This window comes from Melanaphis sacchari, unplaced genomic scaffold (assembly GCF_002803265.2).
Source record: "Melanaphis sacchari strain LSU unplaced genomic scaffold, SCAv2.0 Contig1_pilon_pilon, whole genome shotgun sequence".
In the NCBI taxonomy this organism is placed as follows: domain Eukaryota; kingdom Metazoa; phylum Arthropoda; class Insecta; order Hemiptera; family Aphididae; genus Melanaphis; species Melanaphis sacchari.
The window spans coordinates 544,525-563,163 of record NW_020270976.1 but is presented as its reverse complement, the minus strand read 5'-3'; the positions used below and the strand labels follow the sequence as shown (position 1 = coordinate 563,163).

Here is an 18,639-nt window from a genome sequence, read left to right as displayed (position 1 = left end):
TATACCTAAATAAATGTTTCAATATACATATTATTTTTAAATTTTACAAACTAACAATTAGTTTTATTGTTAAATTCATTTCCGCAGTCTTCTATTTCATCACAAAGTGCATGGATTTTTACACACCGACCATTTCTGAAAAAAAAAAATGAATAAATACAGTGTTTGTTTATGCATAACATGACAATACATTTTTATAATGATTATTCTAAACATGATTAATTCTAAGATTAATATGAATTATGAATATTAAAATTAAAATTGTTAATAACTAAAGTAAAAAACATTCTTAATAATTTGTAAATGTTTACACATATTGTATTAAAACAAATATATGTTCAATAAGTATCACATTCTAGTTTCTATAAAAGTACAATAGTAGGTATTAATAGTTAAGCCACGCTCTACAGACATGCGTGCGAATTGTGCAAAATATAATATTATAATTGCAGCAATATAGTGGGATTTGTTATAATATTTCGTACCCATATTAATCATGTAATTATTGTTATAAAAACGAAATAAATTGAATAATTTTGACTAATTCGTGAATTTTTTAAGAAACAATCTTTGCATGATGTAATATTATTTCAAAAGTAAAAACTATCATAAAAGCCAACCATATAATATATTGATTATATACAAATCAATAACGAATAATACTGAAAAATTTGATTTTAATTCGGCGATCAGTATTATGTTATATTATTATTTATTAAACTAAGTATAAAACAATTGCGTTGCTCGAAAATTCTAATAGAAACATAGTGCTCAAAACAATCGAAGACATTCGTGTGAAGGAGCATATTCGTTCGATGCAATATCTACCTGCAAGCTTTCTCATTACTCCTGCAAGGCCCTTCACATCCTAACGGTTCGTCAGACTTGTCTGTACAGTCTGGATATCCGTCACAAAAATGATCGTAGATCACACACTCATCGTTTGAATTACAAGCAAATTTACCGTCTTCGCAATCTAAATTTTTTTTTGTGTGTTTATTATAATATTATGTATGTAACATATTAATATTATTTATCTGTATAAGTATAATATATGAAGTTATTTGGTTATGTATAATTTATTATTATTTCTAGATTAATTTATCACAAACACAATAAATGTCTATACTTACGGGTACAATTCAGTTCGTCGTGGCCATTCCAACAGTCAGACACGCCATCGCACATTTTCGTCTTTAGCAAACATTGAATGCCACATCGGAAGTGCGTTTCGAGATCACATGCTAAAATCAAAAACATGCAAATGTATCGCGTTTCTTTTTATGTAAAGTATTATAATTTATATAATTGTATGCGGCAAGCAATACTTACGACAATCTTTTTCGTCTGTCTGGTCTAAACAATCGTAAATACCATTACACTTCGATTTATCCGAAACGCACATACGGTTTCCACACTCGAACTCGTTTTTAGAGCACGGTGACGTATCCACACAACTAAAACCAAAACAATAATTACATTGTAATTTGCATTTTATATATTTCATTAATTTACTGTTATTTTATAAATATTTCAAAGTTATTGAGAAGTGAGTAAATTAATACAACATAAAAAGGGGAGATCTAAATCTTAATCTTAATTCAAAAAATTTGAATATTATTAATACTTTTATTTCAAATAATAAACAATTTAATGTGATTTTAATTTATTATACAACAATTACTTTTATAATTCAAAATACGTAGTTATTTATTCAGGATAAAACAATTGTTTTTTTTTTTTATCAGGAAGTGGCCATGTGGGTATGCCTACCTATAGGTATTTATGGGATATGTAGTGAAATGAGATGTTGTGGGTTTGAAACGGATATTGTAATCAGAATAAAATAATCTGTGGGCGGGTGGTAGAAAAAGATCGAATAAACATTATTTGATAATAGGATCTTAAATCAAATAGGTATTCAATTTGAATAAGACGTATTATATGAAACCAGGCATAACGAAGATAGCTATATAAATAAGAATATGTTATTCATATTTAATAAAATATTCAATACATTGATGTCACGAGATTAGATTGTATTTAAATCCCACAATAATATATAAAAAGTAGTCTAAATATGATCTATACTTCTACAATTGATGACAAGATTAGAAATAATATATTTTAATAACGAAAGTACACGATAAAAAGCAATAAGACATTTTTAGAAGGGTAAAAATGAGTGAAAATAAAATCAAATAAGAAAGTAGAATTCGTATGCCTATAATCATTTGAGAAATATAAAAAGAACATAGAATATATTATAATATCTATGAGTATATTATGCATAGTATCACTTTTTTCTCCGTAGTCTTTACAGTTTTTCGAAAATATAACAAAACCTTATCAATATTCTTTGTCGACGTTTAAGCCGCTATATTAATCTTTGTATCTTTCTCTTCACATCAGTTTTAATTGTTTCCACTATACCAACTAAATAACGAATTATTTTCATTTCAACGTGTGATTTAATATTCTAATTATCTATAGTTATATTAATCATAATAATTGTTATTATATGCAAATATCGCATTGTTATTACTTTATTATTTAACATAAATGTCTATAAAAATAATTTTAAATGCTAGGTTAAATACTATAGTACCTATTACGGTGAAAGGTAATAATAATAATAATAATAATAAAAAAAAAATTATAGTTGTTTGAGGAGCAATTTAAAAACTAATTTCAAAGAAAATTTACAAACTATTGTTTAATATTGTGTCAAAATAAAAACTTTTATATTATTTTAATTTTGGAAAACCTGTTTGAAAAAACCATTATTATATGAATCTGAACGGATTCACCGTCTTCTATAGTGTATTACATACAAACCAGTTTAATTTGGTATTTTATATTCCAATTAATTTAACTTAATAATAGTCATTAGGTAGTAACTACCGAATGACCAATTTTAGTGGAATTTCAAAGGAATGTTGAAATTTAAAAAATATTTCATCTTTACCGTACACACATTTTACTTGAATCATGAATATCAGAATATTGTTTGTGATTCAATGATCTCAATATGTATAATTATAATTGTTATAAAATAACGATGACTTACGTATACGCATTTCTATGAATATTTTGACAGTACTGGGTGTTTATGCCACATCGTCCACCACATCCAGTTAAATCCTTTGTATCTAAGCTTGGCAAACACTGCAGAATTCCTTCATCACGGTCGGCCAAACAAACTTCGTCTTCTTTGCATTCGTCACAAATCCAATTATCTTCAACTGTAATTTTAAATAAATTTAATCGGTTATGGAATAGTACATACTCGTAGACATTTTACAGAATACAATTGTAAGTACCAAATTATTTTATAGTACACAAACATGTTTTATGGCTGATTAAATTTACATCCTTGTTAAAATTTAATCAAAATAAATATTAAATGAGAAATAGCCTGAAGCCTAAACAGATTCGATTATTAATTTAAATAAATATAATTATTGTAGTTGTATGAATTATTATAATAGTTAGTGTTGAACGTCTTTTAAAACTGTTTTCGATTATAATAAAAATAAAATATAATAGGTTTTTTTTCAAAATTCTTTTAATTTAAAAATTTCTAAGCAGACGAGACCCGTTCTAATATTATTTTATTACCCAGTTTCTATATTTTGTATCTATTCAATGAAATATATTTATTTCAATCGATTTAGGTACCTATGCATAGTGAATGTATATTATATAATAAAATAGTAAAACCCACCCATATTTTATGATTTTAATAAATAGGTATAGATAACTACTATTTCTAAATGCGCGCAGTATTCTTTTAGTGAAAAGTAACTTGGGTGGTTTTATAATTACCGTTTTCAGTGACTTTGTTCGTCGGTGCTTGTTCAATTACTTCCTTGTTGGTTGATGTTGAAATCGATGGTGGAACTGTGAAATATTCATCGAGGTCCGAGCTTTGTGATAGATATATTCGACAGGGCATCAGGTCCAGATCACTCTTATTGCCCGGTATTAGCAGACATCGGTCTACGCTTGTTGGTTCTCGCGTGTCACGAGTTAAACATTTTCTGGTCCTAGTAGCTACATAATCTCCGGGATCTTCACAACCACTCCATTCAGACCAATCAGTCCACATTCCCAACTCACCACTCACTATTTCATAGAAAACAACATTATGGTTTTATAATATTGTAGATGATTATAATATTCGGTAGTTGGAAATGCTGCATTATTTATTGAAAAACTACGTTACAGTATAAAGTACTATTTCTTTTAAAGCGATGAAGCAGGTATTGGTTTATGTCGTAATTCTTAAGTATATCCAGCGTTTAGCAAGAGTGACATTACAATCTTTCACTTTGAATAGTGTGAATTTCGCTACTTTTTACAAGTATATTTACAGTTTTTGACAAATATAACAAATAAGCATCATTCAAAATATTAAAAAAAACATATATCCTAATATAATACTGATATGACGTAATTTCTACATGCATGATTCACGTATTAATATGAATATGTGATAATTATATTATCAGTATCGAAATTAATGTTATACTGTTATTATCTATGTAATCAATTCACTGAACACCGAACTGTCCGATTTTCGTATTTTAATATTATAATCATGACTTATTTATATTTTTCAAAATCGGCATCCATATTCTTATGGACACAAGCAGATTTAACAGCTGTACTTGGGATCTAACTTTTTAATTGAGGCCTACGAAAATTATTTTGTTAACAAAAAAAATAAATTGCAAAAATAAGCAGGTGTCTATAGTAATTATTTTTTAATTTTGTAGCATATTCCAACTATTTTATTTTAAATTTTTCTATAGAAATTAATAAGAAGGTATTTATTTACTTTGAAATCCAATAGATTGAACATCCACGCTGTAGTTGCCTAGCCAAGTATGTCCATGTTGTATGCGGAGTGTTTTAAGGAATGCAATACCGATCTGCCCAATGCCAATAGCTGATTCGGGTTCTTGCGAGAACTTGATCTCGCATTGCACTTGAACACCTTTAGCTTGACCAGGACTTAGATCAATCACCTCACAGCCATCATACCACGGTGACAGTTCACTATTTCTGAACGTGTTATCCAACTAAAATAAAAACAGTTTAGTTACATTTTACAGTGCGCTTATTATTCTTATAATAGAATGAAATATAATGGTATACGTACTAACTAGTAACTACTATGTACAGCGTTAATTTATAGTTACCTGAGTCGTGATATTGGCACTTAGTGCTAAAAACTCGGTGGAGTTTCTATCCACAAAGCCTATCGTGTACGGGATATTTGTAATTTGAAATTCTCCTTCTACTACTAATGGATATTTCTCTTTAAATGGAACTGTAAAGATACAAAATAAAAATATTTTAAAACAACTATGAGCATTTTTTGAGTGCAAAATACTTAGATTATTTATTTTAATACTAGCACAGGTGCGTTATAAAATATGATAATGATTTTTTTTTTTTTTTTTAATTTTAATCAATGCGGTGACGGACGGCTTACGACGAGACTAGTAAAAAAGTTTGGGAAAACTCACGATACGATGATCTACCTATTAATTATTAATATCGACGGACGACGTATACATAGTATATACCTACACATAAAATATACGATTATACCTATTACTATTGGTTTTTGGTCAGGCGCGCGTACGTGCTTGTTGAAAATTAATATCTATATACTATCGGCCTCGGGCGATGAATTAAAAGATGCTTGTATTATATTAAAAATATTGTATAATATATCTCTGTACAGGACCCGCAATATCGAATATTTCGTGAACATGTTTATAAAAAAAAAAAAAAAAAAAACACCCGGAGAACCTAGTTTTTACGGGTAATTTGTTTTCATCAATAGCGTTATATTTTTCAATTGAAACACGACGGCCGAAATCGGCATTGCGCATGATATTATTCATCAGTTCCTATTCACTATTCAGTGCTCATACTTATTTATATGTTCGTATATAATGAATATAATACACACAACACACGCGCATCCTACACAAAATGTATTGCATTATGTGCACTATCGATATTTCGGTATCAATCGATCTCGGTACATAATCTGATTGATCTATAGGTACGTCTATAATACAGTGCGTGGTGCATTATGTGAGTTCTACCCATTGTGTTGTCTAAATCGAATTATATACGTATTTATTATTATATGGCATATTGTAGCGGATCGCGCGTTCATGTCTTCGTTTGATGTACACAACAACAACAATAATAATAATAATAATAATAATACTCGCATAATGCTGTAGGTAGGTATACTGCGTTGTAGACAAACGTATATTATATAATAATATAATTATGTACCTAAATACAAGGGCGCCATACGGTTGCTATCGGAAGGGAGTGGACCAACATCATTTCCCCTCTCCGCCATTCGAGAATTTCACGGAATTAAAATACGCGCGTATGTGTTGCTAGTAATTTTTTTAAATAAATGCCAATGAAATAGACTCGACTTTTACACGATATATTATATTGGATTATCTGTGATAACTTTAGTTTTCTATAGTCGAGTGCAGTATTATTACGAAAATCTATGAGTATACAAAACAAATACTCGTAAATAGCTTCTTGTAATAAAAATTTGATGTATGTACATATAAATTCGTTTTATATAGTGATCAATTTAAAATTCTCTTCGCAATGTATTGTTAAAAAAAAAAAAAAATGGGCAAAAATATATTGAATGGTAACTTGCATTTTGATAACGTCTAATTCCAATAAAATTAAGGTAATTTATTTGATACCTAACTACGGTTTACGAATACGAGGCATCAATAACTATTTGTGCCATAATAGTAGTAAATAACTATGATATCGAGTATAAATCGATATAAAAAAAACTTTTATAGATAATAAATTTCAATTTTTAACATTTAATTATAGAGATGGTCTTAATCGGTGAACAAAATTATTTTCGATGGTAAGAAAAAAGTAACATTTATGAGCAAGCGTAACAAAATATGTGGTAGTCGTAAACATCCCACTTTTTTAATTTAAATAAATATTGAAAAGTGAATATTTTTAACCGATTAAATGTTTTATTTACTGGTATATATCATAGGCATTTTCAATAATAACAAATAATTATAGGTTTTAAATTTAAAAGATGAAAAGTTTAAACAAAATATAACAATTAATTTTGTTTTGATATAAATGTACATTCTGATACTTAAATCACAACGTTCAACAACATAATGGACTATAACAATGTAAAATAATTCATTATGGGCACTAAATGTATTAGATTTTTTTTTTAAGGTTTGGGTTCTAATTACCTAATCTCATATTTTTCAGTAATAATGCCTTGGATTTTGTTTCGAAATCCGAACCCCAGCAATTACGCATATTTTTAAAGAGCGTAAACGCTACAGCTCCAGACTCCGGCCAGCTGCTTCACCCAGGGAACTCATGATTTACAATACTTTATAAATAGCACGCCCCACGTTTGAACGTCACGCACACGCATACATATTGTGTATTGTACGTTTATAATGTATTCGGTATACCAATATGCCTAAATTTTACAAGAGAGCCGTTTTTAATACGGTATTATTCAATATGGTAGAGTATAATACCTCACGTTTAAATAAAAATTCCTACTCTGATTAGCACCGTCAACGCGTTATTCAATATTATTGCGAACAGCTTGTGGATTAATACATTTAATACCTCTGTGAATCATAAACAATTTTTTTATTATTTTCAATTAAAAATATTACGACAGCAGACTTATGATAATAATATTGAAAACTATTGATTATTTTTTTAGTGTTCGTCATAATATCGCCTGCTTCCCTAGAGCAGAGAACACGGCTATACACTATGTTATGACAACAACTATATTGCACTGTAATAAAGACTTATAACGGCGGTGCTTCCGAGAACGGGGTCTATATTATAGCTCACAAATCGACAAAATCGAATCACTAAAATGCAATACGCAGGAGAATGTCCGCGGATGTCCGTGTTAACGATCCGAGTGCGGCGGAGGACTCGCGCGCGTACAAGGATTTTTGTGAGATACCTACCTATATATTATTATTATAATGTACTCGCGCGAAGTCACCGTTTTACTTTGTGGCCGCCGCGCCGTCGTCGAATCGTAGAAACGCGATATCGCCCACGGGGGCACGCCTACTACGTGCGCTCGGCATAATATTATACCTAGGTACCTAACCTGTATACTATGATATCGTACGAAATAATTCATTACTTCACGGATTTTAACATATACGGCTTGTGATTCTATTATAAACGCGCACGCATACGTCGTCGTCGTCGTCGCGCACAACGCGCAACGTGTAATAAACATCGTGTGCGCCTAGAAGCACGCGCGGTCGTTGGCGTAGGCACACCATCGGAACATTATAAGTATAAGTACCTACCTTGTATTCTAGTGATGTACAACAGCACGCTGGTGGTCAGGCATATGACAGCCGTGAAGAACAGGAACGTGTACAGGACGAACATGTTGGTGTGGCACATGGCCCTGGGCGGCGAAGTGCGCCTGCAATGCGGGAGGTATATCGGGGTGGCTGCTCGCGGTTTCGCCGCCGGCCTGTGCCGGGCCGCCGGCCGCCGCCGCCGGTTGGAATGCGGCCGGCGTGGGCGTCGTCGTCACTACCCGGCGGCGCGTTGGTCGCTGCGGCGGCGGCGGTGGTTCCGTAGGCGCGTGGGTCGTAGATCGTGGACACCGCGGTGCCGCCGCCGCGGCCGCCCGTCCCGTCCTTGCCGGACAATAACCTCGCGGCCAAACACTCGTTGGCCATCCGCTGGCCCTCCTCCGGGTTGTACGCCGGATTTTCCATTGTTCCGCGCGTCCGACGGTGGTGATCGCGTCCCGCCGTCCCGTCCCGCGCCGTACTCCGCTCCAACGGACACACGCGCCGGCTGCAGCACCAGAGCGCGATCGTCTGCAAACAATCGCGAGCACAGATTTTAAACGGTTGTTTAAACAATCTCGGTGCACAGTGTGGGATCTAACATTTTTTTTAAACTGGGGCAAAATAAATATGAAATTAGCGCCCTTTTATATCAATAACCTTTCTTTTTTTTTTTTTGCGCCCCTTTACGACTAGTATCCGGAGCACATGCCCCGGATTCCCCCCCCCTAGATCCGGTGCTGGCGGTGCGGGATAAGGGGCGAACGTAGACGGTTAGTTGTTGGACGATAGGTGGGAGGGAAGGGTGGAGAAGGTTTAGATCGCTCGTTGAACACGAAACGCGCACCCATAAGTGCAGTCGGAGACCTGCAGAGCATATTATAAACTATTACACCGTTTTATTATAAATTCACTAATAAACAATACGCCGTATAAGGAATAATAATTATATCTTTGAAACAGTATATCTCCATATACGATGGGGAGGAAATTTAAGACTTCTCTCGATAGACCTCCTTTTTTTTGTCCGTCCTCACTCGTATACGTCATAATAATATCATAGCGTATCGCGTACAGTCCGCAAACGTGACGTTTACAACTCATAATCATAATATATTATATACACTATATTTTTATACGGCCGTTCGATTCTATCGGGTTCAGCGACTCTCGTTTTATACGCACACTCGCCTACATAGACGACATAATAGCACAATAATAATAACAGTAATGTTATATACTGCACCTATTTATATCGATATATCTATACAAAGTACAAACCACTATTGAGGGGAAAATGGAAAACCGTCGTCTCGCGTGTATTAAAACGGTAACGCGGCGCCGCCGGTGAAAATTTTCGTTCCTATATAATCGTGGACATCACACTCGCATTGTGATCGACTATATTATAGGTACATGAATGAAACGTCAAAAATCCTATTGTCGAGTTTATTATTATTATTTTTTTTTTTTTTCAATGGGTCATTAAATCGCTGCCCGGTCATATAGTCGTAAAGTACATGTGTTGACCAGAATAATGACTGAGAGTAAATATGGAATTTTTCACGTGGGTGTGTGATCGTCTGAACGAAAACATCACAATAATAATATATACATTATAATATACCTTATATATATGTTATATGCCCACAACCACAACACTATAATGCCGGTCTTATGGCGTGTTCATGGGCAATGTCCAAGAGACGTCGCTCGATTTGCATAAATAACACATTTACGAGTCAATATAAATATATATACACCCATGAACACTACGTGCGTATGAAATATATATATATATATATGCTGTACGGTTCATATATGTTTTTTTTATTTTTATTTTTTATTTTTATTTATTTATTTAAATTGTTGTTTAGGATATTCATTAAACGCCGAACACGTTTTAACTCTTAACTAAGAGTGAGTCCGCAAATTAAATAAATAAAATCTGAAGAAAAAAAAACAGAGACGTTTTATTAAGTGCCGGAGCCGTTTAAACATTTAATCGGCCGGTTATTTAACGTGAACAACTGACTATCCCTTGTATTTTTAATGACATATAAAAATTGTACAAATAAAATTTCTCGGCAAACGTATAGATTTATAGGTAGGTAGTGACCGATGCACTTCGAACATCTTCACCGAAGACCAAAAAACATCTTCAGGCATCTGCGGGAAATAAAAAACTAATGACTAATGATGACGCCCGTGAGAAAGTCTATTTTATTAACATTAAAACAGTAAAAGTTGTTGTTTTATAACTATAAATTATTTTATTAAGCAAGAAATCAATTAATTATTGTTTATGAGAAAAATCACGAAACCTACAATTGTCACAATAGATAGCAAATATAATATATTAAATTATTACGGTTAAACGGAATAAATATATTTATTATTAATCATAAAAATAGAATATTGGATAGTAATACACTAGTATAATTGCACATAATATTCACACATTTTTAGAGATGCCAATAGCCATTATTGATTTCAAACTCAATATTATTAGATATAGGTATACCTATATATATATATGATATTAAGTATGTTGTTCTATTTATACGTATATAAATTATATCTAAAATGTTTTTAATAACAATTTTATGTTTCATAATAAATCCCATTATACTTATCCGGCTATATATCTACTATAATTTAATAAATTACACCAGTTTCAATTAATTAAAATAATGAAACTATTACTTATTTTATGATTTCAATCCTAGAAAATGAATTAACTGTATTACATAATTATATAGGCCAAAAATTAATCTAGTCATTATAACTACTTTTAAAATAGCCATAAAATCATCTATATGTATGAATGCGATAAAAATACAACTAATATGCTGTGTATGCTGAATGACGTTCTGTAGAAATTGACCATTTACTCATATAAAAAACGAGATCATTATATACCATAGGAGTTTTTATTATACATATATACGTTCTAGATCAAGTATCAAGTTATATTTATTTGTTTATATATTATTATTATTTGTACTATTTAATTAAATATGAAGTTGTTGAAAGCTAAAAAATAGAATTGTAACATTTGAAAATAATCGATATACATCGTAGTGATACGGTATAGAGGTACAACTAAATTATTATTTTGAAGAAACTGTTATGAAAAAATTTTCTTAGATCTTATATACTTCAAATTTTTTTGGCAAAAAAAAAACATTATGGGTAGGTCCTAAATAAATGATTCACTTTCAAAGCATACAATATGCAACTGAAAAAAAAATGAAAAAAAAAACATCCTTTTTAAGCCTCGAATCTAAAATGCTTTTGTATTTCTTTAAATATTTTACTTGGTTTTACTATAAAAATACAAAATAAACATATTTTATTTTAAATTGAATAACTAACTTATTGTCACATTTTAAATAATAATAAACATATATATTGTACAATAAAAGTATAATAGATCAAATGGTTCTTTACAGAGTGAAATATTATTGCATTAAATTCTTTTTAGGAATTTTCGGAATTATATTTATCACTGTGAAAAAAGGTAGCAATTTTGTTTCTTTTTTTTTTAACAAAATAATTCAGTAAAAAAAAAGTATAAAGGTGGTCCCTAACATCCAGGTAGGTCAAGTTCTTACAACTATTGTTCTCTAGATTTCACACGCCATACCATACCTCTGGGATCATAAGTCATGAATCGTTAGAGACTGAATAATAACTGTTAACTTCCTACTTTGTTGCTAATGTCATTTAAGTATATGTTTGGCACCACATGCACTCAATTGTAGAAACGAAATTAACATCAACACGTTATTATTAATATTAATGGTTATTTGTAAGATATTTATTTTTTTTAGGAGCTTACTTCATAATTTATACTATATCTATATCATAATCAATTTAAGTCATTTTATTATAAAATGATCTTTTTATTTTATTTTAAATACTATAATTATATAAAAATACAGCATAAGTAACATTGTATTAAACAAATATCATATTATAAGAAATTTATCGGTTTGTATAGTTATGAAAATAGTTTTAATTAAGTTCAAATAAATAATTTAATACCTTGTGATGCAACGGAAAAATAAAAATAAACCAAAATAATTATGTAGTAATTTATTAATATAATATAAATAATAAATACAGTTTTAGTATACTATTAAAGTATTTCCTAAAATATTGTATTAAATCTTCAACTATTCGTGAGTTGTATTGTCTTTACTGCATAAAAATTATTTTTTTCCGCAGTCATTAATCACGTAAGACTGTGTGAAATATGATTTTATAATATTCTAGTATGATTTAATTTTTTACCTATAATTTAAAATTTCCAAAAAAAATAAAAAAAAAAATAGGCAATTGAGTACCTCTCAGCTGTGCATTTTGTATTGAGTTAGTCATTGTAATTGATATGTTAAATTTGATGTGTCATTGTATTCGAAAAATAATTCTAAACGAAGACAGTCAATCAGCATATATCACTAAATAGTAAATATACTTCATGATATGTCTCGTAATAATGCTATTATAAAAGTAATTAGGTATCCAATAAGAAATAATACGTTATAACTTATAAGTTATAATATTATGATTACTAGAATATTATTATACAAAGATTTATTGGTGGTAAAATAATATAAAATTTAATAATTATATTTATTTTATTTATATAGTTCAATGTTTTTAATTGTAAAAAGTTAATAATAAAATATTTATACCTACAAATACTGTACACAGTACACAGATTTATTTTAATCATATAGGTAGTTGTCAAATTATGTATTTAAACAAACTATATAACTTTTAACTTTTAAGTATAATTTATCACTTTTAAAATTAATATTTGTTATTTCTACTTCTCATATTTTCCCAATACATTTTAATTTAATTACATGCATATAATTAATGCATGTATTAAATATTATATTATACTTACACACAATGTAATTTGCATGTAAACAGCTTCATTTTTTTTTTTAAGAGTGAGTATAAAATTGCTTTGTATTACATACGATAATCGATAATTAAATACTTAACAATTAGGGTTTGTCAGTTACAGTTAGAATGTTATTATTTTTAAGACAATGAAAGGTAAAATATGTAATTATCTACTAATCATTGTATTACTAACAATAGAATAGTGAGAACATTTTCAATTGACTCTGTGAAACTTACCAATAAATTAATGTTTTTCAAAAGTATGATTCGTTTAAAAAATAAGTAGGTTTGCCTACGTATTCTTATAACAATATTGAAATAAATTAACTACAAGCATAATGCGATGTAAAATAATAAAAATGTTAGTAACAGGTTTTAATAGATTTAAAAATGTACACGTATTAATTTTTTCAATTGTCTCAAAAATATTTTATGAAATTGATGACACTAATGAAGTTAAGGATATGTTACCTCACAAAAATTATGAATATTGAATATTTTATTAAAAGAAAAAATAATGAGATTTTTTTAAATGAGATATTTTAATAAAACTGTTTGTGTTAAGAAATATTAGATAATGAGGTTACTGCTGTTTAAATAATTTGTTTAAAAGTTCGGAGATGTAGTAGTAAATTAAATCAATGATTATATTATTAATTATATCATATATATTTTTTTTTAATTTGAAACATTTAAATTTTTAAATCGTACTTTTATTATCCGATAAGAATTATAAATAAATATAATAATTAATAAGCTAAATTTTTAAATGACAATTATTATTTTATAGACAGAAATTAAATGAAATAAATTGATTTATTCATTTTATTTTATCATTCCTTATTAACTTTTTATAATAATTATGAATCAATAAGAAAACCTCCTACATAATTTCAAAAATAATATTTTATTTTCATATTGTTAATTAATAAACAATGTTTGCAATACTTATAAGTTATAATAGTTGTAAGTTAAAATTATAATCAATACCTACTACCTAAATATTAATCACTATTATAAATTTACCAACATATCTATGACGTCATTATTCTATGATGTAACCATTAGCAACGAAAAAAGTATAACAAAAACTATATTATAATAATATAATCATTTACTTGATTTAAAAATCAAAATTATACGAAAATAAAATTCCAATTAAGACTATACTACATATTACCTCCTTAGAAACTGTAATGATTAATATTTTTTTTTAATGATGGGGTGGGACAAAATAAAAATTTTAATCAAAGGTCACCTATACAAAATTATAAAAAATATTTATGAATTTGAATAATGTTATTGTTGTTTTTTTTTTTTTTTTTATTAGATACTTACTTATAAAGTAAACATTTTAATTACGAAAAACATGAATTCATTTAGACTAAATAAAAATGATGAATGCCATTGTACATCTTTATAATGCAGAAAAATATGTAGTTAAAAATTTTAATTTATTTTTATTTAGTTAACCATTTATTAATTAAACGAAACAATTAAAATATATTATTCGGTTTTTTAATTAAAGTTTATGAGTAATTTTAATAAATTATAATTGAAAATGTAAAAAATTAAATATTCTTGTATAAAATATATAATTTATCGTGTAGTGATAACCGTATCATAAATTCATAAATAAGCGCCATATTATGCATAAAGTGATGTAGTATTTTAATAATATACATCTTTCAACCACCTTTATTTAAATATATACTTAAAATAACCTAGTCAATGGTTTTTTTGTAATTATATATTCTGTGGAATCAATACGAAAATGTAGATAATTAATGTATCGTATTCATTAATTTCTGCATTCGTGTATATTTTTGTACCTATATTATGACCAATGACCTAATAAATAGAAGTTAGCTTTCCAGTGTTATCTATGAACATTAAAATGTTATTATACATACTATTTATAGAAAAAAAATCGTATTCTTTATTGCGATAACAACCAATTATTTTTTATCAAATACTAACTGATTTAAATTTGTTAAATACTTTTGTTAGCAAAATTTTTATTTATTTTACAAATGTTTGCAGCTTAGTTAAGTAGGAATAAATTTTGAACAGAAATATATTTATACACATTAATTTAACACACTCAAATCATTTGAGTCAAACGTTTTACGCATAAATACTTATATTTATTGTCAGAAGATTATCTGGATACCTATAACTCATGTGGTATACTTATAACTTTTAAATAATTTAAATTTCGTTGAATAAAAGGAAATTTTGTAAACAATGAAAGACCAATAATATTAAATGAATACACAAATAATGATTATAAAGAAAAATCAAATTTAAACGTACATGTATATATTATTTAATACCTAGATTCCGACTTACCAATAGTACTTATTAATTTATGTGTTAAAAATTAAAAAATTAGAGAAATATATAAATAAGGTTTAGTTAGGGTTTTAAAATAGTACCTATATTATGACATGTGCTGGACGTATACAATACATTTATTTTATTACTTTAAATTTAATTATATGTATATAATACATTATAGAGCCAACCTATAATTAGGATTTTATGATATAATAACTTTTTGATACCTAACTCATTTCGTAAAAAGCAAACTAAGATAACTTCCGTATCTATTTTTTGCAAAATCTTGAATAAAATATATTTTTCGTTCTAAAATCCTTCAATAATATTTAGAGTAATTAATAAATTATTATTAGTTGTCATCAATTAATTTCATTTTAATTTAACTTTACAAAATTTTTATAATCGAGATAAAGTAAGCCAAATGTCAAATTTCAAATTATTAATATTAGGTTTGTGTGTATAATATATCAATATATTAACAACTCAAATTACAAAATAGCAAGAAAAAAAGTAGAAACGCAATGCTGCGTGGACAATCAAAAATGTCTCAGACATTCCACGAAATCGTACATGTCGGAACCTGCGTGTGTTTAAAAATTTACATTATATTTTTTTATACGTTCAACAATACACGCGACGTATTCTCACGAGTCACATACAGTTCAGGCACATAAACCTTAATCCTACTAATATATAGGTATTATTTATGTTTGTTTTTTAGTGGTTATGGATAATTCTTAACACAAATTCAAACATTCAAACATGAATTAACAAATCACGAAAATTATTACACCGATAATTTATTTACCTTTGATCCAACCCCGTACAGTGCCTAACTGTGTATACTCAAAAATACAGACATTAAATTCACGGTTTACTTCGTAAAACCACAAAAAAAATAAATACATCGAAATGTTATAACTATTATAAAATATTATAGCCGATTACGACACGGATAAGCGAATTATAATGAAATTTCACAATATAGGTACTATTATGATTTATGATAATATATTATTTCTTACCCCGCGTCGTGGTGGTAACTGGGTTTGTGTGTGGCCAAAGTTGGCGTTTGCGATTATTCAACGACTGCTTGAAGATCTTCTTCCATTCTCACAGACAGGCGATGGCAATAAAAAATAAATGAGAAAAAATTCACTGCGCGTATGTAATAGGAAAACTGATGTTATTTTATGATCGTACGATATCGAGCTAAGCTACCACAAACCGTTTTGGAAAAAAAAATTAATAATCACAATAGGTCGATCGGCGCACGTACTGGGTACATTAAGGTATGTCGACGACGATGTGTTGCGATGTTGCGGGTCGTGAGTGAAATAACCAACTGAACCGAACCGGCCATGCACCGGATGGAACTACCGCCGTCGCCGTCACCGCCACCACCACTCATGCCCCTGCCACGACACAGCGGTTGGCTCCTTCGTAGAATGTTATTAATGCGTTCCTAAATACGACAAAACACCTGTGTATATACAGCACACCACCTGGTACCCCCTACCAACCCCCCAACCATTCATGGCCACACACATCTTCCCCCTCATTCGTCACCGACGATGACAATATACCTTTACGTTCGGACCTAGGCGCCGTTCGCACACGCAACCTGTACCAGAGGATGAACAGACAAAAATAAACTGGTCGTATTTACGCAGGTATACCCATATAGTACGTAGTAAATAGTATATCGTGCACAGACATTGCATTAAACAACACACCAAATGCTCTTATCCATTGCACAAGTGTAAAAACAAAATTTTAGGCACTGGTTTTATTTTTTTTTATTATCGTTATTAACCGGTGTTAATGTATACGGAAATAATATTTTTAAATAAACGCTGATGTGCACAATTTTTTTAAAATATTGCTCTTTTGTAGTGCCTTTTAATCGAACGAACGTAACTGATGTTATTGTATTTATTTATTACATACAACACACGGCTTAATGGGGTTTCTAAAGAATTTGTTTGCCCACTCGCCCTGTACCATCAGCTGTTACTTCATTACGGCAGTTCAATTACCGGGCACACGCGATTTGGGAGGAGTTATAAACGGAACAGGGAGGTCTACCTCCCGAATGGAGCCTGCACGCCGGATCCCGCCTAATCCCCCGGTCGGCACGTATATAATAATACATTATATTTCGGTACATGATGGTAACTCGTGCCTATACAATACACGTTAGAACCACTAAAACGCGTTCACACTTGGATGTCAGATTACTAGAATGCTGTCGAATAGACGTTTACATAGTATTACAACTGTTATGGATTTATTATGTATTTGGTGTTTAAATCAGCCCTTAGCGTCCCTCTATCTACCAATTTATTGCGTGTGCAAAAAAAAATAGAAAATGGACGCGGGCCTGATATATATCTTATACTATGCGTACTATTAAAATTAAACCTTAGGACGGGGGAAAAGACGTTAACACGAAACCGTCCGTGTGTACGGTAAACGACCCGAATAAAACAAACGAAACAAACGCCACGACGTTCCGTGCCGCCAGCGCGGGCGGCTCGTGTGCGAACGTCGCCCTCGACGCATATAGTAGTCATAACACGCTACCCGATTTCCTGTGGTGTCCACCGGATGTTCTTTTGTGTCCCGGCAACACGCGGCGGTGGCGGCAGCAGCAGCAGCAGCCTCATCCCCCCTCGTCACTCCGCCACCACCTATGCGTATAGGTTCACTACGGTTTTGTATGCAGTGCGGAGGAGAGAAGAAAAAAACTTATTAAAAAAAGAAGAAAAGAAATTACGTGCGGATGACTCAATGACTGTGTCGGCGGCGGCGGTCCTATCCGATTTCATCGGTGCGCAGAGAATCCGAAACCGATCATTAGGCTCCGGCGGATCGTGACCCACCGCGTGAACATATATATATATATAGTGGGGGTGAGGGAGCGTAACGGTGCTAAACGCGCGCGCGGCATCGAATCCAAATA

The 18,639-nt window shown here is 30.3% G+C and overlaps 1 protein-coding gene across 1 annotated transcript; it reads right to left on the bottom strand.

Annotated features, from left to right (window-relative positions):
* LOC112593284 (low-density lipoprotein receptor-related protein 1B-like) lies at window positions 1-17,032 on the bottom strand. Its single transcript, XM_025337649.1, is given in 12 exon segments — window positions 1-135; window positions 829-976; window positions 1,134-1,244; window positions 1,333-1,457; window positions 3,071-3,245; window positions 3,829-4,128; window positions 4,844-5,087; window positions 5,208-5,338; window positions 8,412-8,613; window positions 8,615-8,656; window positions 8,658-8,939; window positions 16,700-17,032. Coding segments are annotated over 11 exon segments (1,740 nt in total). The 5' UTR covers window positions 8,835-8,939; window positions 16,700-17,032; the 3' UTR covers window positions 1-50.
* Between the last annotated feature and the right edge of the window lie 1,607 nt (window positions 17,033-18,639).